At 46.2% G+C, this 26,903-nt stretch overlaps 1 protein-coding gene across 10 annotated transcripts; it reads left to right on the top strand.

Moving 5' to 3' along the window:
• The first annotated feature begins 1,480 nt into the window (after window positions 1-1,480).
• AK2 (adenylate kinase 2) lies at window positions 1,481-24,333 on the top strand. 10 transcript variants are annotated; one of them, XM_021095843.2, is made up of 7 exons: window positions 1,481-1,623; window positions 10,595-10,720; window positions 12,364-12,474; window positions 12,603-12,697; window positions 17,481-17,553; window positions 18,713-18,908; window positions 21,255-24,333. In XM_021095843.2, exons 1-7 carry the CDS (start codon window positions 1,525-1,527, stop codon window positions 21,257-21,259), a joined length of 705 nt encoding a protein of 234 aa, XP_020951502.1. In that variant the 5' UTR covers window positions 1,481-1,524; the 3' UTR covers window positions 21,260-24,333. The 10 variants fall into 10 exon arrangements, 7 of the variants coding, with proteins under 7 accessions (XP_020951502.1, XP_020951501.1, XP_084815152.1 ...); XM_021095842.2 differs by lacking the exon at window positions 21,255-24,333 and having other exon boundaries at window positions 18,713-19,078; XM_084959026.1 differs by lacking the exon at window positions 21,255-24,333 and having other exon boundaries at window positions 12,603-13,341; window positions 15,736-17,553; window positions 18,713-19,078.
• The last annotated feature ends 2,570 nt before the right edge of the window (window positions 24,334-26,903 follow it).

Genomic DNA, 26,903 nt, shown 5'->3' with positions numbered 1-26,903 from the left:
TTCATAGGGGGTGTGGATGTAACTTTCATACACTAAAACGTTGTCCAAGAGTTTCTCTCTTTTGGAAGAAATTACCATTTCCCGACTTTAAAAGCTTGATCTGTTTATTATAGAATTCATCACAGAACTTTTTGAAAATATAAAAATGCACAAAGAAGGGGAGGTGCTCTTGTAATCACACTACACAGAGATCATCACTTGTAACTGTCAAAAGTGGGATTTTGTGGGAGTTCTCCTCGTGGTCCAGCAGAAACAAATCCGACTATGAACCATGAGGTTGTGGGTTCGATCCCTGGTCTCTCTCAGTGGGTTGAGGATCCGGTTTTGCTGTGAGCTGTGGTGTAGTCTGCAGACGGGGCTCCGATCCCGCGTTCCTGTGGCTGTGGTGTAGGCCAGTGGGTACAGCTCTGATTAGACCCCTAGCCTGGGAACCTCCATATGCCGTGGGTGCAGTGCTGAAAAGCCAAAAAAAAAAAAAAAAAGTAGGATTTTATTGTAACTGCAATTTTGTCTTTTTTTTTTTTTTTTTTTTTTTTTTTTTTTTTTTTTTTTTGAAATGTCTTGGGCCGCTCCCGCGGCACACGGAGGTTCCCAGGCTAGGGGTCCAATCAGAGCTGTAGCTGCCAGCCTATGCCAGAGCCACAGCAACGCGGGATCCGAGCCGCGTCTGCAACCTACACCACAGCTCACGGCAACGCCGGATCGTTAACCCACTGAGCAAGGGCAGGGATCGAACCCTCAACCTCATGGTTCCTAGTCGGATTCGTTAACCACTGCGCCACGACGGGAACTCCATAACTGCAATTTTGTATCCCAATGTTTGGTGAACGTTTTCCCAGGTGATTAAATATCTTATACAAGGGGGGGGATTCCAGTATACAAATTTGTTGCAATTTATTTAACCAAGCTCTTATTGTTGAACGTTTGGGATAGTGCCTTTTGTTTTTGTTTTGTTTTGGGCTTTGGGGATGTTATAAGTGCTACAATTAATATCCTTGTTACACAAATCTTTGCATATATCCTAGATTATGTCCTTTAAATTCCCGAAAGTGGAACTGCTAGGCCAAAGGGTATTTGATACATATTTGCCAATTTGTTTCCTAGGACTGATTCCACCCATTTATAATCCCGCGGGCAATTTTAAAGGACTCCTGGAGTTGCCGGTATCACTAACTGTCAAAAGCCCGCCTAGAACTCCCAACTGGACCTCTAGCCTAGCTTCACGTTTTCCCGCCCACTCCGCACACCCGCCGCGAGCCCCACCCCCGTCCATGATGGCCCGCCCCTTCCTTACTCCCTCACGGATTCTGTCCAATCAAAAGCAGCCTTCCCCGGTATCGTTGCTTGGCCGGTAAACTGAAGTGTCTGTCGCGCTCAGGGGTGGGCGGAGCAGAGTGACAGACGTGGCTACGGACCAGTGTAAGGGGCGAAAGGGGCATGCGTGGCGTGCGTGGCGCGCTGGCCTGGAAACCGTGGAGCTGAGAGGTGTGCTGGAGGGTTAAGCAGTGAGAGACTTCGGCGGCCATGGCTCCCAACGTGACCGCCTCCGAACCGGCCCAAGAGGGTCCTAAAGGCATCCGGGCCGTGCTGCTGGGGCCGCCCGGGGCCGGCAAAGGTACTCAGGTGAGCTGCAGGGCTGGACTTGTCGGCGGATCCCGTGGAACTCCAAGGTCAGGGCGGCCGGAGGTCCTGGTCGCCCCAGAGCCGAGCCGCGCGCAGGCTGAGGCCTGGGGTGCCTGGGGTGGGGATGAGGGAGCCGTGACTGGCGTCTGGGGTTTCGGTAGGTGTTTGGGGGAAGGTCCAAAGTGGAGGTTGGAGAAGTTTGAGTTAAAGTTCTTGAAGGATCCAGGCTTAAGATGTCGTGTTAGGAGCTTTAAAGACTGATCAGAGTCCTGAAGGGATTAGAAGCTGAGATTTGAAGGGTAGGGTGAACCACCTGGGCTGAGGCATGTCGATTACAACCCGAGAGGAGGCTGAGACCCCAGACTCCATGAGAATTGGGAGTGAATTGTCCAGGGTTACGTTCCAGGCATCCGTGTAGGGGTCCGTTTCTGTAATGATTAATGCCTGAAGGTGGAAGAACATCTCCTGCAGGTGGGGAAAAGCGGGAGCTGGCCTGATTAGGAGTATTGCTAAAAGACGTGAGGTATGTCCTGCCTAGCCAGTCAAGTGGGGGAATCTTAATATACAGATAAGAAAACAGGCCGGAAGGGGTCAGGTGGTTTTCCCAGGTTAGCAAAATTGATTTCATGGAGCCTGGAACCTCAGGGCTCTGGGCGATTACGGAGTCTGAAGTTACCTTCTGCTGACTGTGGGGCCTCACTTGGCATCTGGGACCTAGTGGGCGCGTGGATCAAGGTTGGGATTTATGATCTTGTGTAGGATTTGAAAGCCCATAGGTTGAATTATCATCAGTATCCTCTTCCTGCCTGGGGTCTGGCGTTGCCCCTGAGGCCTCAGGTTTTTGCTTGCCCTTCTGAAGAACAGGTTCTTCTTTTGCTTAGGTTCTAAAGAAGGAATCCTGGAAGTCTGAGTTCCTAAGGGAATGGGGTTCTGGGCTCTGCTCTGTGCCCCATCTTCGCTTCCTAGCACTTGCAAAAATGGTAGAATCTTGGCATGTGTCTTACTCTTGGGACTCTTGTGACACCCAGCATATTACTTGGTACATGATGAGGTTATGAGAAATGGATGAAGACAGATTCATGTGGGTGATGAGGAGAAGAGAAGTCTGGGAGATTGAATTCTTTCCTGTGATTTGCTTTTTGGTTCTGGCCACTAGGTCAAGAAATACCACTTGCCCTTTTCTCTCTATAGCCAGAACCTGGGGCTCGCTGTTACCTAATCTCTTATCCTTGGTAACATTGAAGGCTCCTCTTTCCTGCTGCTGCCACCTTCAGTTATTAGGTAACCTGCAGTCTAGGAATGTTTAATCCCAAACTCTATAAACTTTTGCTCTGAGTAACCGAGATAAACAAGGTAGTTTAAATGCATCGATTGTTCATATTGAAGTTAATAATTTCAGTAGTTGTGAAATGGACAGCCCATCCCAGTGCTGAGACAAGGGCTTTGTCGTTTAGCAAGCTTTGCAATTTGTGAGCCTCACTGCTCTCACCTGAAATATGGGGATAATACTTACCTTACTCATTCAACGTTTCATGAGCACTGAACATTGGAGATAAAGCAGTGAATAAGACTGATAAAGTCCTTGCCCCCTAGACCAAAAGATCACAAGGATATTGGAAAATTATATACGTGTGTAAAGCACACCTAGATGACTTGACACATAGTAGGTATTCACTGATTATTGGCTCCCTCATCTTACTAACACATCTCCCCACTTTCTAATTCGGCTGTATGTCAGTGTGAAGGGTGATATATTCAGAAGGGTTTGAAGAAAATTATACCTTTGAGCTGATTTATAAACATGTATATATTATGGGAGTTGGTCAGAGAAGTCTTTGTGGAAGTAGAGGAGAATGTGATTAGAGCTAGGACTTGAGGAAGGATTTACACAAGTCACTTAACCTCTGTACACCTTTCTTTCCATAGTAGAAATACTGGTGGTAATTTTATGGAGTTTAAAAAGTAATGTTTTTGGGAGTTCCTGTTGTGGCTCAGTGGTAACAAAACTGACTAGTATCCATGAGGATTGGGGTTCATATCCTGGCCTCACTCAGTAGATTAAGTATCTGGTGTTGCTGCGAGCTGTAGTGTAGGTCGAAGATGTGGTTCAGATCCTGCGTTGCTGTGGCTGGAGCTCCAGTTCGACGCCTAGCCTGGGAACTTCCATATGCCGAGGGTACAACCCTAAAATGCAAAAAAATAAATAAATAAAAAGAAGATACTAAAAAAAAAGCAGTGTTCATAAGTCAGAGGTTGCAAAGTGGCATGCTGCAGCAGCAGTTAGCCTCCAGACACACTCCAACTTTTCATTATAAAGAGTTTGAATAAACAAAAGGCAGTTTGATATAATGAGCCCCTGTGTACCCATTATCCAGCCCCAGCTACCGTCAGCTGATGGTCATTCCTTCCCCATCCGTTCTGCCTTCACAGGTTATTTTAAAGCAGCTCCCAGATATCATAGAACATTTCGTTTGTAAATATATCAGTATGTATCTCTAAAAGACAAGTTCTTTTTTGTACGCAAGCACAAATATCCCCTAAAAAACAATAACAGTATATGTTCACATTTCCATTCATTTGTTTCAAAGATGTGATCATTTCAATCTCTCTCTCTCTCTTTTTTTCTTTTTTTTCTTTTTAGGGCTGCGCCTGCAGCATATGGAAGTTCCCAGGCTAGAGGTCAAATCCGAGCTGCAGCTGCCGGCCTACACCACAGCCACAGCAATGCTGGATCTGAGCTGCATCTGCAACCTATGCCACAGCTTGTGGCAACACCTGATCCTTAACCAACTGAGCGAGGCCAAGATTCGAACCTGCATCTTCAGGGACACTATATCTGGTTCTTAACCTGCTGAGCCACAATGGGAATGCCTCAAGTCTCTTTTAATTTATAGATTCCCCCCTGCACCTTTTTTTTTTCCTTACAGGTTTGTTTTGTTTTGTTTTGTTTTTTGTGGAAGTTGCTTATCTTGGGAGTGTCCTCTTTCTGGGAACTTTCAAAATTGTATCCCCAGGCCATATTTAACATCTTTTCTTTCCTGTAAATTGGTAGTTGATCGTAGCCATATCTGGTTTCAATTTTTTGGCCCAAGTACATCACAGGTGGTGATGGGCTGTCCATATCATGTCTCCTTGTCTCTGGTGAGCAGTGCCTGGGTCCAGGAATTCACTGTGGGTGGCAAAATGGTGATGGTACTGCTGTGATAATCCATGTGCTCCCCTATCCTCTGCATAGCCCTTTAGGTTGCCTGCTGCTTATATTTGACCCACTTCATTTTGCTTTGCCTGCCTGGCCGCCTTTGGTAAATGTCTGCAGTCTCTAATGTGAAATCCTAACCTGCCCAGTAATGTTTGTTTTCTTCCTACTAGTACTTCCTTTTATCCCTGCATAACTCATTATGACTGAAATAATGTTTCCTTTTAATACTTTTTTTTTTTTTGCCACCAGTGGCATGCAGAAGTTCCCAGGCCAGGGATCAAACCTGAGCCACAGCAGTGACAATGCTGAATCCTCGACCACTAGGCCACCAGGGAACTCCCCCCAAACTTCTTATTTTTAGCTAAAATAAACATCTTAAAACTACCTGCTTTTGCATCAACATAATGTCTAAAACATCTAGAACATTTGCGTTTGTTATTTTGTTTAAATAACCTTACTTTGCTGTCTCCCTTTTGGGGTTGGATGTTCCCATGGTGTGGCCAAAACTGAGGTGTGTTTCCTGGCTTTTCTGCCAACCCCTTTCAGTTCCTCCCATGTGTCCAGTTAATACCAATTCATCAAGGCCAGCAGGCTTAGGTTATCAGCTAAGGTCAGGCTCTGTCAGTTGTCAGTGCATTGACACAGCACAGAAACAACTTGCTGGGACCCATGCTCTTATTCCCCCCTTTACAGTTAGAGAAACTAAAGCTTGAAGAGCTTTTTCGCTGGGTTCAAAGGCAAGTAGTTGGCTGATCTTGCATCTGAATAACTCCTTAGCCATCTGATATACTCTCTGCTTCTTTTGTTGTAAAAGTTCTGTGCTGGAGATGCAGAGCAGCCTTTGCCCTCAAGAGGGTGTTATATCACAAAATAGTCACCCTTTGCTGGGTTAGGTGACAGACCTCCCAGCCAAAGACTTTACATGTATCATCTGATTTAATCCTCCAACCCTAAGGGGAAGGTCCTGTTGTTTTCCTTGGCTTTTTACTGATAAACTGAGGCCCAGTCTGTGTCTTGCCCCAGAACATACTTAAAGTAGCAAAGATAGGATTTGAACTCATGCCCGATTGTTCAGCAGCATAACCATCCTGTATTATTGCTGTCAATCTAGGTGTAGAAGCAGAAATCAACATGCATGCAGGCAATGCTTACCAGGGCAAAGTATCACATGGGAAGTGTCAGATGAGTGACTGACAATGCTAGGATAATTCAGGGTTAGAACAAGAACTATAATATGGGAGTGCCCATTGTGGCTCAGTGGGTTATGAACCCAGCTATTATCCGTGAGGATGCAGGTTTGATCCCTGGCCTCAATCAGTGGGTTAAGGATCTGGCATTTCCACAAGCTGTGGCACAGATGGCAGACACAGCTTGGATCCCACATTGCTGTGGCTGTAGCGTAGGCTGGCAGCTGCAGCTCCAATTCGACCCCTAGCCTGGGAACTTCCGTATGCCACGGGTGCAGCCCTAAGAAGAAAGAAAGAAAAAAAAAAAAAAAACAAACTTTATTTTGTTGAGAGGCTTCCATTCTTCCTCCTATCGACCTGGGTATGTTTGTACTAATGTATCTGATTTATAGGTGAGGAAGAAGTTTTAAAGAATCACCGGCTGGAGGTTACACGGTAAGTCAAGAGGCAGAGCTGAAAATCAAACACAAATTTCTGTGCTTTTAAAAAACTTTTTGCTGCAGTATAATATACACAGAGAAAGGTGTAGGTATTCCAAGTGAGCAGCTTGATGAATTTTCCCATGTGAACCCACTTGTGTAGCTTGTACCCCATCAGGAAACAAAACGTTTCCAGCACTGTCTGGGCTCCCTTCTACACAAACACACCTTTCCCAAGGACAGCCACTAAGACTCTGGGGTGTGCTGTTGCCAATAAGGCCACGTGGTGTCACCAATAAGAGCTGAGGCTCTGCAGTCTTGAGGCCATTGCCAGATCTCCTGTTACCAGCTTTGTGTTCTTGGGCAACCTAGTCTGAATTTCATCTGTAAAATGCAGATATAAAAATAGTTTCTACCTCATGGATTTGTTATGTGTAATGCATGCTAAATACTATAACAATGCATGGAAAAATTGCTTGGCATCTTGCAAACACCCAGTTAGATGATGTTATTATGATTCCTTCCCAGAGGAAAAAAGTGTAGTTGAGGAGGGTTTTTGATAGGAGAAATATGCTCAGAATTTGACTGCAAAGAAGGATTGAGCTTGAACCAGAGGGGGAAGGGAGATGGCGTTTCTGCATCGAGAGGAACTTGAGCTGAGGTCCTCAGAGAGCTTATATTTTGCATTTGGAAATCACACATAGAGCAGCTGTTTGCAGGGGTGCTGGGCATCCTGGTAGGGGACTGGGAGAGGCAAATTTGAGTAGTTTGTGAGAAACAGGAAGTTGGTTGTGGAGGACATTGAGAGCTAGGCCGAGGTGTTGGGACTTCTCCCCTGTGGTCCTGGGGAGATGTCGATACTTCTGAATGAATGCATGTTGGAGGATGGGTAGCATGTCCAACAGTATTTTAGGAGGTGATTCTAGCTCCCTGTATGTATAAACACTGGAGGTGGAAGTGGGAAGGACTGTAGCAGAAAGATGATTTCAAGCTGAGAAAACAACTGAGTTTGAGATTAAATCAAATCTTGAAGACTGATAGTTTCCCTTTTTTTTTTCCACTGAAAGCCAGGCACTATGATGGGTTCTTTCACATACATAATCTTATTAAATTCCCGTAACAGCCCTAAAAGTAGACACTGTTATCTGTACTCTAAGCATGAGGTTGCTTAACTTGTTCATGGTGACACAGTGAGTTAACTGTAATCCAGATCTGTACCACTGTAAAACCCAGTCTTGCACCACTGCCCCAGGGCTTCACAATCTGGGTGCATCAGAATCCTGGGGCACTACCTGAGAACCACTCAATTGGACACTTTTTGTATTTTTTAACAAATGCCTTCAGCTGCCTGTGATGACCTGAAGTTTAAGAACGCTAAACCCACCATGCTGCCTCTCTAGTTGTTTTAGCTGTTCTCACACACACGTGCTTCCCGAACCACAGGTTTCTCTTGCAGATGGGGAGCCTATTTCTTGGGCTCAATGGTGGCCCATAGCTAGTGAAACACATAGCTCAGGGCCTCAGCAGCAGCACAACACAGTCCAGAGGCCAACAGCACAGCCAGGCCTGGAAGCTGGTTAAAAGCAGTACACAGGCCCCACCTGATGGAATCAGAATCTGCATTTTAGCAGCACCTTCAGGTGGTTTGGAGTGGAAGCATTCCTCTGAGGTGTAAGTGTGAGGTTTAAGGGGAATAAGATAAAGCTGTTTCATCAGGCTTCTTCTGTAGTTTGCAAGTAAAGAATAATGCAAAAAAGAAAGTCCATGAAAGGAGTTTGTTTTTGTTTGTTTGTTTGTTTGTTTTTACATTAAATGTGTACCGTGTACCGTGTATCTGATGTTTTGGGTACTTTATTTTATCCTCATAACAGCTGTATGAAGTAGATATTATCCCCATTTGACTGATGAGGAAACTGAGATTCTGAGAAGTAGCCAGAGGTCAATACAGCTATTGAGGGCAGCCAGGGTTCCTGTGTACATCTGTCTGACTCCAAAGCCCATGCTCTTGGCAGCCCACGCATTGATTCCCTTAGTCTCTAGCATGCGCTGTCTTCCCTCTGGGCACGTTCTTCCACACAGCTGTTGGGTCCAGTCACCTGGAACAGCACAGGAGTCCTGTGGGTTGGGGTGATAGAAATAGACCCATTCGTCTTTGTGCTAACAGCTCTTCTCCGGTGTTTGGATTAGCCTTCCCCCTGGAATGATCCTGACCTTCACATTTTTTACCCAAGTTCATTTCAATAACCAAGGAGCAATGGGGACCTACTGTACAGCAGAGAGAACTGTACCCAATATTCTGTGATAATCTATGTGGGAAAAGAATCAAAGAGAATAGATTTGTGGACATGCACAACTGTATCACTTTGCTGTACAGCAGACATGATCACAACCTTGTAAATCAGCTGTACTTCAATAAAACTCAAAAAACGAACAAGACGAAAGATGGGCACAAAAGCACAGCTCTGGGTTCGTGGCCACTGTGCCAACCTAAACGACTGCATGATTTCCCCTTGCCAGAGGGCACTGACCTTCACCGATTTTTCCAAAGTACAGTTTTTAATACCTTTGCTATGAAGTCAGTTCCTTGCTTGTTCTGAATCAGTCTGTGAATCACAAACTAGCATTTGTAGGGTTGACCCCCAATCTGCTTAGCTTTTATCGTGTGCACCTAAGAAAAGCCCTGGAGAACTGGTTTGAACAAGGCTCTAACCCTACTTATTTTACAAAATAATAGAACCCGAAAGCTAAGTATTAGGCTTAGCTAATTTCATCAGGAATTCTACATTCTTTTTTGGCCACTACAAAACTGATGTTGAGCTGTCCGGGGTCCCTTCCTCTTCTAGACTTCACTCTGTAGTATAGTTCACGAAACTATGGGCTCAAAGCAGACAGGGTCTGTATCTCCTATTCAGCTGTTTCTCTGGCCCCAAGCAGAGTTCTTGGAAGAGAGATCAGTATTTTCTTTCTGTAGAAATGAATGTGGAATTAGGGCCGGGGTTATAGTAACAGCTAATATTCCCTGAGCACTTACTATGTGCCTGGCCCTGTGTGTGTCAAATTCTATATAATCTCATCAACCCAGTGATATAGGTACCTCCATTTTACTTAAAGGAAATTTAAAATTTAGAAAAGTGGATTAAATTTTTCTCTAGTCACATATCTCGTCATCAGTGGACCTGGTGTCTGAAACCCAGGCAGTTTGACTCTCAAGTCTATGCTCTTAACTGAAAAGATACACTACTTCCTAAAACTACTACATAAGTAAGTGTTTACCGTTTGCCTGGTGCTCTTCATATGTTATCTCATCTGGTCTTCACAGCTACTTCTGAAACGGAGCCTTTTTGCCTTCGTTTTAAACAGATGAGAAAAGCACCCCCCTGAGAAATTAAGCGATTTGGCCATCATAATACAGCTGCCTAATGACAGCAGAGGGGAAGAACCCAGCCTACCTGGGGGAGACCATTCTGCACCCAGCCCCAGCTGCCTCCCACACTAGCGGGTACAACACTTGACAACTACACATCCATTCTTTTGGCAGATATTCAGCACATTACATGCCAGGCATTGTGCCAAGTGCTTTACATACGTGGACCCAAATTTCACAGCAACCTTGTGAAGTATTGATAGGGTTTTTCTATACTTTCCGTTTATAATGGGGAAGTTGAGGCTTATATGTCACTAGCGTGTCTAGTGGAAGTAGTGTTAATAGCTGATTTTTTTTTCTTTCCTTTTTGGCCACCCTGTGGCATATGGAGTTCCTGGGCCAGGAATCAGATCCGAGCTGCAGTTGCAACCTAAGCCACAGCTGCGGCAACACCAGATCCTTAACCCACTGTGCGGGGCCAGGGATTGAACCTGTGTTCCAGTGCTCCCAAGATGCCGCTGATCCCTTTGTGTCACAGTGGCAACTCCGATAGCTTATATTTATGACAGCTTCCTGAGTGCAAGGTGCACTGTTTTAAGTGCCTTATATGTGTTATGTAATGTAATTCTTACTACAACCCTATGATCATGTTGGAATATAATATAAGGTACTTTTATCCCTGTTACAGATAAGGTTGTTCATGCAGCCAGTAATTGACAGGGCCAAGTTCACACCCAGGCTGTCTGACTCCAGGACCATATGGTGTTAACAGTATCTTGTTTTTTTGTCCTCCCCTCCACAGGCACCCAGATTGGCTGAAAACTTCTGCGTCTGCCATTTGGCCACTGGGGATATGTTGAGGGCCATGGTGGCTTCTGGCTCAGAGCTGGGAAAAAAGCTGAAGGCAACTATGGATGCTGGGAAACTGGTAGGTTTGCTGGTACCAGTGAACATTGATCTCACTGAGTCGAGATCTGCACTGCCTAAAAGGGTGACTGCCAGGTGCATGTAGCTCTGAAATTAATTTTAATTTGAAATTAACTTCCTCAGTCTTACTTGCCACATTTCAAGTTCTTGCTAGCTAGGACAGATATGGAACATTTCCATCATTGCAAAAAGTTCTAATGGTCAGCCTTGCGCTGCAGGGTGTTTTAACAAACTGGCGCACTATATGAAATTTTACGGTAGCAAAGTACTTGGTTCATTCTGAATTTATGGCGCTTGTTTTATTCACGGTATTCTTGGGGTTCCTTTATGTTACGTTTTGTATTATACCCATTTTTAGGGCCAAAAATGAAACTGCCATCCCTAGGCTCAAGGGTATATTCAAGAGAGGACTCAGGAGGTCACAAAGTGTTTGCGATCTACTTGCGTGATTCTGTTCTGTCTCCAGTGGAGCTGCTGCTTGGCAGTTGACACAAGTAATGCTTATTTGGGGGATATAATTGCATTTTCGCTTGTTTTGAGCCCAGTGGATCTGATTGGACAAGTATAATTTATTATCCACTGAATCTTCTTTGGTTAATGTCAGAGCTTAATTATAACTGAGTTATTCTGGGACTTGGCCGTGGGAATCACCATCAGAAGTCATTGTGTACTTGGCCCTCTGGTCTTTACATATCTTAGAACGTTGTTTGGGGAGGGTGCTGGGCTGACTTACCTCCTGTCAGGCTTTGAGATTCTGAGCTAGGGTGGCCTAGCCTGTGTGCCCACCTGCCCCTTCATGTTAGTGAGGCCTTAAGCCAGGAAGCTAGGTATTTTAGTCTTGGTAGAAGATCCTGTACTGAGAAAAAAATGGGATGTGGTAATGAGATTACTTATCTCTGGCGTTTACTTAGTCACAGAGCTTATACTTTGTCCCCAAGTTCACAGCTGGTCTCAGGAGATAAAAGCTTTAGCTACCAAAACAGGCAGACTTCACTGTCGTACTGGCAGGGAACTTTGCTTCCAGTGAAAGCCCAGGAGGAAACCAGTTTGGGGAAGCTAGGGAGGTTCTCACTGGGCCTTTTAGAGCAGCTCAGAGGTATGTTGGGCTGGCGCCTTGGTGCCTTGGTTCTGACCCAATCTTGCCAGGTCGGTGAACTGTTGCTTCAAGTTGGTGTCTTTCTACATTCTGGTCAAACCCCCATTCTCTCCTGGAGCCTTCTTAGGTGGTCTCTCAGCAATACGCCCTCACTTTCTGTGTCTAGAAGACAGCTGATTGCTGAAAAGCTGTTATCTGATGGTCAGGACTCTGACTAATGGCCAGAGAGGCCTTCAGGCCCTGAGACACGGGGATCTTCTGGTGGCATGATAGGCGCTGGGGTCCTCTTCCCTCACCTAGATTACTAGGACACAGAATCTCAAGGGAAGAGAATGTGTATATGGCAGCCACAGAAATTTAATCATAGAACTGAAGCTTCCAAATGGAGCCACTCCATATTTGCTCTGATTTTTGCTTCTTTGGGATCAAGAAAACATACTGTTTAGTAATCAGGTTATACAGACACAAACTTGTGACCTTGGAGTTGGGCTAATGCCACCCAGTTGATGAATTTAATAACTCCAAGCTGTTTTGTTCTTGACTTCCAGGTGAGTGATGAGATGGTCGTGGAGCTCATTGAGAAGAATTTGGAGACCCCTCCATGCAAAAATGGTTTTCTCCTTGATGGCTTCCCTCGGACCGTGAGGCAGGCGGAAATGGTGAGTGGCGTGGCTCTGTGTCACCATCTCATGAAAGCGAACTCTGGCCCTTTATCTCTTCACTCCTTTGAGGGAAATGGGTCTGACCAAGCTCTGGGAGCTTAGGTGGGCCACACGCTCTTTTACAGCTTGATGACCTCATGGAGAAGAGGAAAGAGAAGCTCGATTCTGTGATTGAATTCAGCATCCCAGACGCTCTGCTGATCCGGAGAATCACAGGAAGGTATTTGTCCCCTAAGGCCCCCTTCTTTTCATGCTTCCTCAGAGCTGTGTCAGACCCCTGGAACTGCCCTTGCCCAATCCCAGCCGTGAAGCTTGTGCCATTTCAACATGGATTGATCCTATTTGGTGACATGGGATGGGGATGTGGAAAGAAGAGTAAGGCATCTGAAGTCCAGCAGCAACTTAGTCCTGTCACCTTTTAGCTTTTTCCTAGCCTCTCTAAGGCTGTTTTCCTCATATGTAGAGAGGGGGCAATAGTACCTGCTTCAAGGAGCCACTGTGCATGATAGAGAGCGCATAGTGTGTGTAGTTCATGGTGCTCAAGAAATAATGCTAAATGCCTTACCTGTGTAGCTCCACGTTAGTGCTTTTGGGGTGTGTTTGTTTGTTTGTTTTGGACATACCCATGGCACGCCTAAGTTCCCAAGCTAGGGATCAAACCCAAGCCACAACAGTGGCAACTGCTAGGCCACTAGGGACCTCTGACTTCAGTGCTTTTTAAATCCAATTTCAGTTGGAGTTGTCATAACTTGATGTAGGCTAAATTGTATTAATTTTTAAAATAATAGGACCATCTACACAGAGTTTAGAAAATTAAGCAAAAACTTGCTTATGGTACAGCCAGCTTTTAGGAAAAAACACTTAGCAAAACCTAAACACAGATTTGTGTGTGTGTGTGTGTGTGTGTGTGTGTGTTTTGTTTTAAAGGACTTATTTCTCTATGGTAGTCAATGTTGAACAGAGAGATGCTTCTGCTTCTGCTTCTGACAAGTTTGCTCTGAAAGAGCACCACTGCTTTAGGCTGTAGTTTCCTCAAGCCTATACTATCTGCTTTGTTCCTTCCGGAAATATATGGGAAGCTTTCAACCACTGATTGACCTTCCCATTGTCTTTATTATGGGCTATAGCTTTTTCATCCCTTAGTCTTTTTTTTTTTTTTTTTTTTTTGTCTTTTTAGGACCACACTCACAGCATATGGAGGTTCCCAGGCTAGGGGTCAAATTGGAGCTGTAGCTGCCAGCCACAGCCATGCAGGATCCGATCCACACTGACAACCTACACCAAAGCTCACAGCAATGCCAGATCCTTAACCCACTGATTGAGGCCAGGGGTTGAACCTGCATCCTCATGGATGGCAGTCAGATACATCTACACTGAGCCACAACGGGAACTCCAAGTTGTCCACTCTTAAACCAATGCTGTCGTAGTACATGTAAGTTTTTCAGTTAGGGTGGAAATGTTTTCTTATTGTAAATGTTGTTTTGATTTCCTAATGAGGTTGAACGTTTTTCTTCATGTGTCTGCAGTCCATATCTGTAAGGAGTGAGGCAGGCAGGTAAAAAGACAGCAGAATAAGTGTTTGAGGTATTCCTCTGGAAGGCTGCATTAGATACAGTGGCATCTATCATATATTAATGTTCTTTTCAAATATCCAGGTTCATGTTTCCGGCTATTCCATAGGTTCCTTCAGTGCAGGAATTTTTGTTTCTTTGCATCTCCCTTGGCACAGAGTTGGCAAACAAAGTTGATGTAGTCCAAGAAGCAGTAAGATTGACAAGAAGGGACCTCACCAGGGCCGGGTCCTGGACATGCAAGGCAGATGTTAACAGCACTAGGTGACACGAGGGACCATTGATTTGATTGGCCCAGCTTCCTATGTGCCTGCTTTGTGTGCAGCATAGTACTAGGCTCAGGGAGCAGGGGGCCTGGAGAGGATATAGGAGAACAGTATGTTGATGCCCATTTTCTCACCTCCGAGAGTCTACAGTCCCTATATGAAACCTGGGCTGTTTAGTGCAGCTTGGGGGCAGGGAGGGGTGGCTGCTAGGAGAGGTGTAAAGTCAGACTGGAGCTTCACGGATAGAGGGCATTTTGCTGAGGCTTTCCCAGAAGGGAGTAGAAGCAAGAATGAATATGGGTTACCCAGGGGTTGGGTGCTAACTGGGGCCAGTGGCAGAAGGTCTGTCCAGAGCTGGCTAAATGGCCTGGGCGTTGGGTGGGAGAATAAGTGCTCTTGGGAAGGTGGACTGGGAGCTTGGCTGGGGATGTCTGCCAAGCAGGAGAGGTGGACATGGCAGAGATTCTGAAGGACAAACTGCAGAATTGTAGAGGGTGAGAGAGGGAAAATTCAGTCTCCTGATTTGGAAGTGAGTGGTTTAGCGTGGCCCCCTGCCCCACAGAGGAGGAAACAGAACAGGTCAGACTGTGTAAAGCTGTTTTTCCAAGTTCACTCTGCATGTCAGCAGCACAGCTGGCACCAAGAGCCTGCTTTCTGCCTTCTAGCCCACTGTGCTGATTGTTGCAAGACAATGAGTTAGGAACTAGTTGGTTTACTATGGATCTTCCTTAACTCTGACATGATAAGGACCCCACTGTAAATGTCTTCTGAATTGACTCTGACCTCATTTTTAATATTTTATGGGTTAATTACTTTATATCTTGCATAAGTACTTAGTGGTTTTTGGTTTTAACCTATTGATTGTTGACTCTGATATCATTAGCTTAATGTCTTCACCATCCCCATTTTGTGGGTGAGAAAACAGGTGTCTGTAGGGTCACAGTCAAGGTAGCAGTGGCTGTAGCATCCAAGCCGATCCATGCACATCTTCACCTCCACCTCCAGGCCAGGATCAGTGGCTTATAGAGCTGTTTTGGTCAGAACTTGAGACCAGTCCTGTTTTAAGAATTAGAGATTGGACTTTCTTTCATTTCCCTTCTAGGGGATGAGTCTTCATTCTTAAAATGAAGTTCGGGAGTAGGGAATGAGCAGTGTGTTATATGTAAGTGGATGGCTGAGGGAATCTGGGAGTGGGCAAGAGATGATGTAGAGATGTGGGGAGAAGGAGTTCCCGTTGTGGCGCAGCGGAAATGAATCTGACTGGGAACCATGAGGTTGCGGGTTTGATCCCTGGCCTTGCTCAGTGGGTTAAGGATCTGGCCTCACTGTGAGCTGTGGTGTAGGTTGCAGACGAGGCTTGGCTCCTGCGTTGCTGTGGCTGTGGCGTAGGCCAGCAGCTACAGCTCCGATTAGACCCCTAGCCTGGGAACCTAAATATGCCGTGGGTGTGGCCCTAAAAAGACAAAAATAAAATAAAAATAAAACAGAGATGTGGAGAGAGAGTCGTGTTTGTTGCAGTCTGGCTGCTCTCTGTCCTGTGCCCTCCAGAAGGTGAAGAAACAGAGTCTACATATCATGTTGCCATCCCTTCCCAAAGGGAAAGCTGTAGCTGAGTCCAGCAGCTTCTGCTCATCCTCTCCCCGAGTCTCCCAGTGGATGTCCTTTCCCAGTGGATGCACCAGAAGAACCCCTCCAACAACTCAAATAAAGGGGGGCCCAACCCTACATTCCATGCTTGCAGGTCCCCCCATTGCAATTGTACCCCTAGCTAGAACTGACCACTTGGCACCACAAAAATATGCTGTCATTAAAACACAGAGTCACATTTTACAAAGGTGTGTGGCTTTGATAGTCCCAGCTGATGTGCTGAGATATGGATCCCCTCAGCCACCAGAGCAAGCACCCCGAGTACTTTCTGTGCATGCCAAGAGGTGACGGGAAGCTCTGGTCTAACAGACCTTCGTGAGGAGAGCAGTCATCAGTGAAGTAAGCAGACCTTGGTTGGCATAGAATGGAGAACCAGAAATTCCCGCTGTGATTCAGCAGGTTAAGAACCCGGCATAGTATCTGTAAGGATGCATGTTCAAATCCCTGGCCTTGCTCATTGGGTTAAGGGTCTGGCATTGCCACAGGCTGTGGCATGGTTTACAGATGTGGCTTGGATCTGGTGTTGCCATGGCTGTGATGTAGGCCTGCAGGTGCAGCTCTGATCCAATGCCTAGCCTGAGAACTTCTATCTAGTGCTGGTGCAGACTTGAAAAGAAAAAAAAAAAAGAATTGGGAAACCACACAAACTCAAGTGGGCCCAGGCTGCTGAGCAGAGTTTTGCCTGCCTCCTTCCCTTCTTAGGTTTTGGGGTTCCTGTGACATGACCACTCTCAGTTAAGATCATGGGCTTGTTACTTAAGGGGACCCAGCTCAGATGCAGCTACCAGCTACATATTTGGTGCCAAATAAATGCTTCTTCTTGGGTTCTTTATTCCATGATTTATTTAATATGTTGTTTCTTCTGACGTCTTTGAATATTGCACTCTGGTGGCCGGGTTCTGCATCCCACGTGATCACAAAGGTGTGCAGCATTGTCTGGTGGTGTCTGCATCCATAGCACATATTTTTCCTATAGAATCTTTTTGGGTTTATAACCCAACTAGGTTAGAAAAGAAAGTTATTTTGTCTGTCCTCTGTTCCCCATAGCACTTTGTCCAAATCTCTGTTAAAGGATTATCACACTTATTGTGATAAGAAATTATTTATTTCCACATTCATCTCCCTTTCTAAATTAAGCACTGCTCGTGAGCAGGGATCTTGACTCGTTGCTTTGTAGCCCCTAGATTCAGCTTAAGGGCTAGGCACTTAGTAAGTGCTTGCTGCATGATCGTGTGAATAGATGACTGTTGGAGTGAGACCAGCCCCAGAGGTCCTTCTCTCGGATCCCGAATAAGGCTGTTATGCCAAACTCTCAGCCAGACACTCATTTTAATGTTGGGTCAAAATAGGAAGCATACTCACTCTGGCATAAGCCCAGTTATTTTCCTAAGCAAGAGATGCCTGTAACTGAGTTCGTGACTAGATTGAAGTCCTGGCATCCAGCTTCTCTGTCTGTGCTTCCAGTTTGGAGACCCCTGGGTTCAGGCGACCTGATTGGTCTTCATTTGCTGTCTTTCAGACTGATTCACCCCAAGAGTGGCCGTTCCTACCATGAGGAGTTCAACCCCCCGAAGGAGCCCATGAAAGATGACGTATGTAAACTAAGGACAGGAAACTTCTTGCCTTCACCTTTCTTCCTTTGCTTTTTTCTTTTCTTTTTTTTCTTTTTTCCCTCCTTGGTCATCTCATCTTCTCTTTATTCCTACCAATATAACTTAACCATGAGAAATATCACTGTCATGTCAATCACATGGGCAGTGGCTCATCTGTCCAGTGTTTCTCCAAGTGGTTTATTGTCTGACCTTGAACCAGTGCTAGCTACTGCCCAATGCCCAGTTTGTGCCTGTCTTTTATTCAGAGCAGCCCCTTTCTGTCATCATGGCAACCTAAATGGTCAACAAGTCAGGAGAAAGTGGAAGCCCCAAATTAGAGCTGGGGTGGGGAGAATAGTACTGAGGAGAGGTTTGTTCACCAGTCCTGTTTCAGAAAAATACCCTCTCCCTCTAGCGATGCTGCTGTGCCATCCAGATTCGGAAGCACTTGGCTGGATTAACATTACCAAGTTCCTGTGACAATCTTCAATTGCTTGCAGATGTGAAAGGGAGGGTCTCATACATATTCACGGTAACATTTGCCGTAAAGAGTCCGGTTGTCTGTTTTAGAGCAAATAAGAATTTCCTGCATTTACCTTTGTCATATGAGACAAGTTCATCAGGTCACATAGGTTCCAAAGCCATCTGTCAACTTAGTCACGTTTCACAGAATCGGTATTCTACCACTCAGCGTTCTTTCTCACTTTACTGCTGCTTCCAGAATGTCGATGGCTGACACCATCACAAAAACACTGGATACTTAGGCAGCTGAGATCCTACGTGCTAAGGCAGCTCTGCTTTTGACGTATTCTCCTAGACTCAGGGGCCTCCATCTTTCTCGTTTCCCACCCTAGAAGTATTTGTCTTGGAAGCCGAATAGCCTGATCACAAGCTGTGAGAGAAGGACATTGCCCGTGCCCCGCTCTCAGCCCTTTCCTCTCAGTTGTTGTTTCAGGCTCCCTGAGTTCCCTGGACCAGGTGGTCTCCTGGGACCAACTTGCTACAAGCACAGAAGTCCTTTATTGGAGAGGGTTTAGATTTTCTGTCTCTCCCTCTGATGGTCTTCATGATCAGCCAGCATCTCAAATCTGCATGTGGCATCAGATAAGGAGACCTTGCTAAGAGTCCCGGCCTTTCATCACCCTCTTCCTGTTCTCAGATCACCGGGGAACCCTTGATCCGCCGATCAGATGATAATGAGAAGGCCTTGAAAATCCGCCTGGAGGCCTACCACACTCAGACTACCCCGCTGGTGGAATACTACAGCAAACGGGGCATCCACTCTGCCATCGACGCATCCCAGACCCCTGATGTCGTGTTTGCAAGCATCCTAGCAGCCTTCTCCAAAGCCACATGTAAAGACTTGGTTATGTTTATTTAATGTTGAGTCCAAAAAGGAATTTCTTTCTTCTTCCTGTCCCTGCTGAGAAAGTGGGTGGGAATGGCAGAGCAGACAGAGGGAAGCTTCCTCAGGCCAGCAAGAATATCATTTGGTGTATTGATTAAAAAGCACTTTTTTCATGTATCTTTGGCATGTGTGCAACTCTCATCTCATCTGTGTGTGTGTGTGTGTGTGTGTGTGTGTGTGTGTGTGTGTGCGCGCGTGTGTCGGTAAAAGTATGTGTCCACCTCCTACTTTCTAAGTTATGGGCGAGGTTGCTTTACCAGCTGTTTACTTCTGCAGCCATGCTCTTGATTTTATTTTTTGACCAAAATAAACTAACTCAGGTATCTACCAGGCATTCTAATTTCCTGGTATTTATTCCATCTCCAAAGGCTAATTAGAAGTCCAAAGTCACGTGAAGTCAGGCAGGACCATAGTTCCTGATGGCAAACTGTTGGCCAGAAATTCCACTTGTTTTCTCACTCATAATGAAATGCCAACTCTGAGTGTGTGGAAAGGGATCATTAATTTTTTTCCCTAAACAGAAGGGAAAAGGCACATTACAGATTCCAGAAATTACTGAGAGAGGGTGTCACCATAGAAAGAGCCAGGTCAAGTTGGAGTATTTTTATGATCTGCCTCATGGTTCTGTAAAGTAAGAATGATTTGGGACCTGTGTTTGAATACTGAATTTTTGCCAAAGAATTAAACCAGGCGAAAGGTCCTTTTGAATTCAGACTGTCTTCTGAACCTCCAGACTGGGCATCTGAGAGCAGCCAGTCCATTTTCCTAAAGAGAGACCAGGGTAGGCTTGTTTTTATTTTTAATGTTTGCCTCTATTTCCAAGTATGAACAAAGTAGTGATTAGAGGGTGATCTGTTTTTGCATCATTTCAATAAGAATTTATTCAAACTCAGCCTCCCTGCAGGATGTGAAACCCAAATCAGATGTTTTCCTTTAAAACTCAACCCTCTTCCTTCCATGGAATTTCTGTTGTGGTTCAGCAGAAATGAACTCGACTAGTATCCATGAGGACGTGGGTTCGATCCCTGGCCTCGCTCAGTGTGGGTTGAGGATCCAGCATTGTTGTGAGTTGGGGTATAGGTCACAGATGCGGCCCAGATCCCACGTGCCTGTGGACGGCAGCTGAGGCTCTAATTAGACCCCTAGCCTGGGAACTTCCATATGCTGCGGGTGTAGCCCTAAAAAGACAAAAAAAAAAAAAAAAAAAAAAAGAACTCAACTGTCTCCCTTCCAGATCCGTAATTCATCCCTTACCTCATAATGGTGATGGCTACAGCCTCTCCAAGAAAGGATCCCCCCAAAATAAGATCACCTATGGTGGTAACCTGGCTTTATTCCTAACCTCAGCTCCCAACTATTAAGCATTTCCTGGGGCTCCATGCTGTGCCTTTTGGTCTTGTGGTTTGATTTATGGCAAACAGATGAGTTAATAGACTGCTGTGAGCGACCGCAGAAAATAGCAGCTTCTGGAAAAACCATTAGAAAATCAGTGGCAGGTCCAGTAAATAATGCCACCTGCCCAGTGTATTCTGTTGACTCAGTGCAGTGGACTCTAAAGTGCCCAGTCCCCATCTGACCTGGCTCTCCTGCTGTCTGTGGGACCACCAGAGGGCTTGTCCTCTGTCCACCTGGAAGCTGGCTGTGGGTATGTGGCCATCTTGCGTCCCTCTTTGTCTGCTTCAAGTGAGTGTCTGCTGGCTCTGCTCTGCTTTGTTTTCCTGGCTGTAAACTAACTCCACCCATTCTTAACGGAAACTCAATCTGGCGTGGAATGTTTCTGGGAAGCACATGACTTCTGGGAATGGACAAGGAAAAAGAGTAAAACCAAAACTGTCAGCATTGTAGGGAGCTGGGTTCTCTCTCTCTGGATAAAGGAAGCCTCATGAATCCTGAAATCTATTCCACTTCGACTGGGGACAGTTGCAGGCACTTAGCCTCAAAGATGAGGTCCTCACATGTTTGCTAATTGAGTGTGCATGATCCTTGCTCAAATATTTGTCATCCATCCATATACATTCACATGTGCACACACCCGCGTGTGGTATTTGGACTGCCGGTGAGAACTGGAAGATCGTGGGGGATGCATATGCCCTTTTGGAGGTAGTTAGTATTCCGTTTTTGCTTCGTTTAATTCCAGAGCCTTAACCTGAGCAGGCATGAGAGCTTTCACCTGGCAGAGAGATGTCCAGTGTTTAATGCATTTGGTTGCTGGGGCATGCATGCCAGCCTTCTCTAATATTTACTTGGTTTTTAAAAACCCATTTTGTTCTCTCTTGTTTCCTCTCTATTTCAGCCTAGTAACAGAAGGCCAGGCGAGACTGCACCACTGCTCATCACCCCGCGGCGTGATTCCTGCTCTTAGGTGCTGGGCAGAAGGGAGGGGTGCGCAGGGTAAGGGTGGAGAGGGAGGAGTGCTGAGGGCTCAAGAGGAGGATGGGAAGAGCCCCAGGTGGTAGTGAAGCGATTTCTTTTACATAGAGTAGGAATCTTAAAAATTAGAAGCAAAGGGAAAAATTAATTTTTTAAAACATGGATTGGAAGGTGTAAGTAGAAACAGGGAGTTGCAGTATTATTTCTAAGGAATCATGTTTTCATGTACTCTGGACTGGTGACAATGTTTTTTTAAAGCCAGTGTCCTAAGACCTCACTTTTATCAGACCTCATGCCAGCCCAGGAATGCAGGCCATCACACTGCTGTCCTGTCTGTCCTGTAGCTTGGAACAGGGCAGGAGCCGACTGCTCACCCTGGTTCCCCACACTGTGAGACCAAGAAATCATCTCCGCATTTGAAAAAGATACGGGTGTTTTCCTGGGGCCGGTGGCTCAGCAAATCAGGTTTACTGGGGTCATGGGGCAGGAGGGGCAGGCTAGTCTCACTCCCTTCCTGACTCACCTGCCCACCTGCTCTGGCGGGTAATCTCTCTGCCACCACCCAGCATGTGCCACGATCCTACACTCTTGCCTTCCTCCATCCATGATGTGTGAAGGGACTCCTTTTAATAAATGAACAAGTGTCCTAAGCAACATTATCCAAAGATCGTCCTTTCCATCCTCAAATCCTGTGACTGGGATCACTCGACAGCACTGTGATGTATTATTTTCAATGAGGTGCCTTTCTTACCGGTCCAAATGCTGCCTTGTTTGGCCCCTAAATTAATAAAGCGTGTTAAAAGTTTGTATCCCCTGTTGTGGCATTTTTAAAGGGGATCCTGGCTAGTAAAAGGACGCTGAATTCTGGGTCTGACTTGGAAGCCCTCTTTTGTGGTCACTAGAAGCCGTGGGATAGAAGGTCCAAGCATGTGTTGTTAAGAAGAGCCTGTACCCTCTTGACCTTGAACTCATGCAGCATTTTCTTGAGCCTAAGGACAAGGCAGCTTGGGTCCAGTGAAGATAGCACTGTGCCTGGAGTTCAGGGGACGTACAGCGAATCCCAGCCAACCATTTACGCTGCCCCTGTTTCCTCATCTGAAAGAGAGACCGCTGACGCCACCTTCTCAGACTTGTTGGCAATAAATAAAGTTTAGAAAAAGCAGCTTTTTCTTGGTGCCTGGCACACAACAGACACTGGATAAATGCTATGGGGATCTGAATATACACAGAATAATAGCTGCTTCTGCCAGGCTGGATGATTGTTGAGCAGACAGCTGTCCACAGCCTAGAAAGCCAGGGCTTCTAATGCCTGAGCCAGGGTTTGGTTTTTCTTTTGTTTTGTTTTGTTTTTTTAATGTGTTTTGTTGTATAGTTCTAAGCCAGATTTTTGGCTGCCTTTTCAGCTGCCTCTTTAATACTCTTGGTTGCTTCTTTTTAAATCCATTTCTTTCCCTGCAAAAATGAGCTTAAATCATTTGTCCTAACTGAAGCTCTCATGCTCTTTGGAAGGGCGGCCTTTGCCAATGAGGTTTCTGAGAAATGGCTGCTGTTCCCGAAAACAGGGAGCTGGGCTGGAAGCACGGTCATTCTTCAGGCCCTCTTGCTCCGGAGAGAGGCAGAGTTGTCACTGGCACATGAAATCCTGCCCCTCTTCTGCTTTACCACTTCCCCTCCCTCTGCAGAGTCATTTGCAGGTATCATTTTTCAGTGCCTTACTTGCACGGATCTTTTCATCCTCTGAGCTGTTTAAATGCTCCATGAAAATTTTCTTCCCTTCCTTGATCACCATGAAGCAACCTGAGAGAAATCTCTGTCAGACCAGCCTGAGAGGACGCATGGCATGGTCTGGTTGGAAAGGATAAACTGAAAGAAGACCCAATGAGCTAGGAATGCTCACTCACTTCTTTGGGCCTGGTCTCCTCGTCTGGAAACCAAGGTTAGATGAGCTAAGAGTCACCACCTTTCCAGGAGGACTGATAGGCCAGGTATTGTGTTGTGTTGTGGGCGCAGCTCTGCCCCCACCACCTCAATTGACCCCCCACAAAACACCCTAGGCAGTTGGAGCTGTCATTCTTTTTTTTTTTTTTGCTTTTTAGGGCCACGCCCACAGTATATGGAAGTTCCCGGGCTAGGAGTCGAATTGGAGCTACAGCAGCTACACACCTACACCACAGCCACAGCAGCACCAGATTCTTAACCTACTGAGCAGGGCCAGGGATCAAACCCATGTCCTCATGGATACTAGTCGGATTCGTTTCCACTGAGCCACAACAGGAACTCCTGGAGCTGTCGTTCTATCACAGGCGAGGAAACCAAGCCTCAGAGTATGGTGGTCACATTCCTAAAGGCACCATAAGAAGTAGAGCCGGGACTCAAATGGTTACTGAGACCAGTCTGTCCCCTGGACCTTGTTGCTCAAGTGACAAGTGACTTAGCAGTGCAGCAGCAGAAAGGGCCCTTCCAGATGGGTTCTTTCTGGTGGGCACCCACACTGCCAGAAGTGATTTGGGAGAAGTCACCGCCAGTCTGAAGACCCGGGGCATGTGTCCTAGGATGCCGTATGCACGAAGTATTGCAGACAGGACAACGGTGAAGAGCAGCCTCCGTCCTCAGCAAGCCTCACCAGCCTTTTCTCGGAAGACAGCTAAATGAGCCAGAAAGCGGGTTGCAGCAGCAACTCCACCCTGAGACCTCCGGCAAGTTACTGCACCTCATCAGTTAAATGGGAACAATCCCCACCCCTCAGGTGTACTGATGACACTGGTGACATGCAGGCTTGAGCCAGGGTCCCTGGCCCACAGCAGGTGCTCAACACATGCTGATGCAGTTCAGAGAAAACATGGGCTGTGGCAAGAGCTGTCGTCTCCGGACTCGGGAACCAGCCTAGGCTAAAGATTCTTAACTTGAAGATCTCCTAGAAGTCTGTGGCCCTCTGAAATTGTATGCAGAATTCTTTATTTTTGTATTTTCAAAATTAATAATAGATAAACATTTAATGCTTACTGTGTGGTAGCTTCTGCGTACGTTATTGTTTATTCTCAATAACCATGTGGAAGTAAATACTGTCTCCAGCTTATGTCTGCATTTCGAGGCTCATATACCTAGGAATGGCTGAGCCTGGTCTGTGGCTCCACACCCAAGCCTCTTACCATGGCACCAATGACTTTGACACTTAGCTGGAGAAGGGAAAGCTTTTCAAGGTGCTCATGATACAGAGAGGTCTGAGTGAACAGAGAAGAAAATCAAGTAGGTTTGCTCTGTCACATGAAGGACCTGGGTTGGGAGTGCTCCCTCAGTTAAGGTCTTTTTCTGTGTCATTTTTCTTTATATTTTTATTTATTTTTATTTTTATTTTTATTTTTTGCTTTTTTAGGGCTGCACCTGTAGCATATGGAGGTTCCCAGGCTAGGGGTCTATTTGGAACTCCAGCTGCTGGCCTACACCATAGCCACAGCAACGCAAGATCTGAGCTGCCTCTGTGACCTATACCACAGCTCACGGCAACGCCAGATCCGTAACCCACTGAGCTAGGCCAGGGATCGAACCTGCAACCTCATGGTTCCTATTTGAATTCGCTTCCACTGCACCATGACAGGAACTCCCCTGTGTCATTTTTATTTTCGCTTCCTTGCTATGGGCATTAAAGTGCAAATGTACTGGATTTGCAAAGCTCTTGGGACCACCCCTATTACAGCAGGACAAGTTACTGTGGGAGAGAGGAGTCAGCTCCCCACAGGTTCTGGAAAGGGTGACTGCAGGGGGTTCTGCTTCAGAGTCATCCCTCTCGGGCTGTGGCATTGCATTATTCATAACCCCCAAGGGACCACTGTCCTGACGTCTTGAGAATGTGGCAGCTCTGTGTTTTGAGTCATCCAGGACATTGTGACAATGAGCTGCTGTCACAAGAGGCCCCTTTCAGCTGCCCAGTCGGACGAGGAGCCCCAGCAGAGAACCGAGGGAGTAGAAAGATAAGGTGTCAGAGGGCAAGAACAAGACAAGTCTTGGGCCCAGTAACTCAGACTGAATAGATCTGCACTTTGGCAGTAAAATTGCTGTAAAGCAAAACATTACAGTATATGGTGTCCCTTAGATAAAGACTTTATGGACAAATCTCTAAACTTAGAGCGAGGAGACACTTTGGCTTTCTATTTGGCTGGTCTGCGTTCTACTAGGTAAGGAATACTTCACTTTCTGCTGTTTCCTTTGTGCCCCAGCTGTGAGAAAGCACCCCCGCCCCCGTGTTCACTCGTTGTGCTTTCCTCTGCCATGGGTTCTTCATAGAATTCTTACCCCCACCTCCCCCAAAGTCAGCTGTTGTACTTGTGTGTGTTTGTGTGTGCGCGCACACACTCAGCTGCATTGTAAACTGCCTTGAGTCTCTTTTGGCAAAGAAGTGGAGCTTGACGAAAGGGCTAATTATGTGGTGCAGGAAGTCGGAAGAGGGTAGCTTCATGGAGGAGGTGGACTGGGGTAGCTCCATGGAGGGAAGATAGGGCATTCCAGGCAGAGTACGGCACAAGGCAAAGTACGGGGGCCACTGGTGCTCACTGGCAGCTTTTACCAGTGAGCACCTAGAACTCTTGGAAGATAGTGTTTTTTACACCAAGCATAGGAACCCCAGGAGGGAAGTTTTTCAGTTCAAGAATAATGTCAAGAACCCGGAGGAGGAGGAGTCAAGGATATGTGCAGGAATGGTTGAGGGCCCACCATAAATAAGCTCAGTCCACATGCCATCCTTCTTCCAAACTCCCCGCTTTGGCGCTTTGACCATCAATTGGGTGATCCTTTGCTGTGGGATGGAAGGGGGGAATCCCTTAGTTTTACTGTCAGCTCAGTGTTCAGTCATGTGCTTAGTGGTGTGGGCATGAGTTCTAGGAGTGGCAAGGATGACCTGTGGTTAGATCTCGGCCCTGACAGTAGCTTATTGTGTAACACGGGGAAATGCTTAATCATGAAGCCTCAACAAATTTATCTAAAATGAGGATCATAGCACCCATCTGTAGGTGGGCAGAGTTGATATGAATTGAAAAATTGCAGCTTGGAGGTTCTCGTTGTGGCTCAGTGTAACAAACCTGACCAGTATCCATGAGGACGTGGGTTCAACCCCTGGTCTTGCTCAGTGGGTTAAGGATCCGGCATTGCCATGAGCTGTGGTATAGGTTACAGATGCCGCTTGGATCCAGCGTGGCTGTGGCTGTGGTTTAGGCTAGCAGCAGCAGCTCCGATTTGACCCCTAGCCTGGGACCTTCCACATGTCACACGTGTTACCCTAAAAAACAAACAAAACAAAAAATAGCAGCTGCCCAATAAATGATCCTTTTTTTCTCCTTTCCCATGGCCACTTACCAGGGCAAAGGGCCCTTACCATAGCATAGCTACCAGGTATTTCAGAGTGTGCACCTTCACCTGTGCCTGTTCCCCAGTGCTACCTCCATCCCTTTTAGATTCTGCACCAAACCAGAAGAGGCGGCTCTTCTCTGCAGTGTTTGCTGAAACCACCTCTTGGGCTGGTGGTACCCGCTCTTATTCCACAGACCACTTGATGGCTGCCTGCCAGAACTACCCTCCTTGA

This window comes from Sus scrofa, chromosome 6, assembly GCF_054392235.1.
Source record: "Sus scrofa isolate SSC_HxYL_T2T_F1_AM1 chromosome 6, Sscrofa_HxYL_maternal_Yorkshire_Landrace_v2.0, whole genome shotgun sequence".
Taxonomy (NCBI): Eukaryota; Metazoa; Chordata; class Mammalia; order Artiodactyla; family Suidae; genus Sus; species Sus scrofa.
This window is presented reverse-complemented; position numbering and strand designations above follow the sequence as displayed.

Bases quoted from the DNA above. Each gene is read 5' to 3' on its own strand.
- AK2 (XM_021095842.2), top strand. From the start codon at position 1,525: ATGGCTCCCAACGTGACCGCCTCCGAACCGGCCCAAGAGGGTCCTAAA. The intron at 1,624-10,594 runs GTGAGCTGCAGG...TCCCCTCCACAG, and splicing joins GGGCCGGCAAAGGTACTCAG to GCACCCAGATTGGCTGAAAA. The intron at 12,475-12,602 runs GTGAGTGGCGTG...GCTCTTTTACAG, and splicing joins CCGTGAGGCAGGCGGAAATG to CTTGATGACCTCATGGAGAA.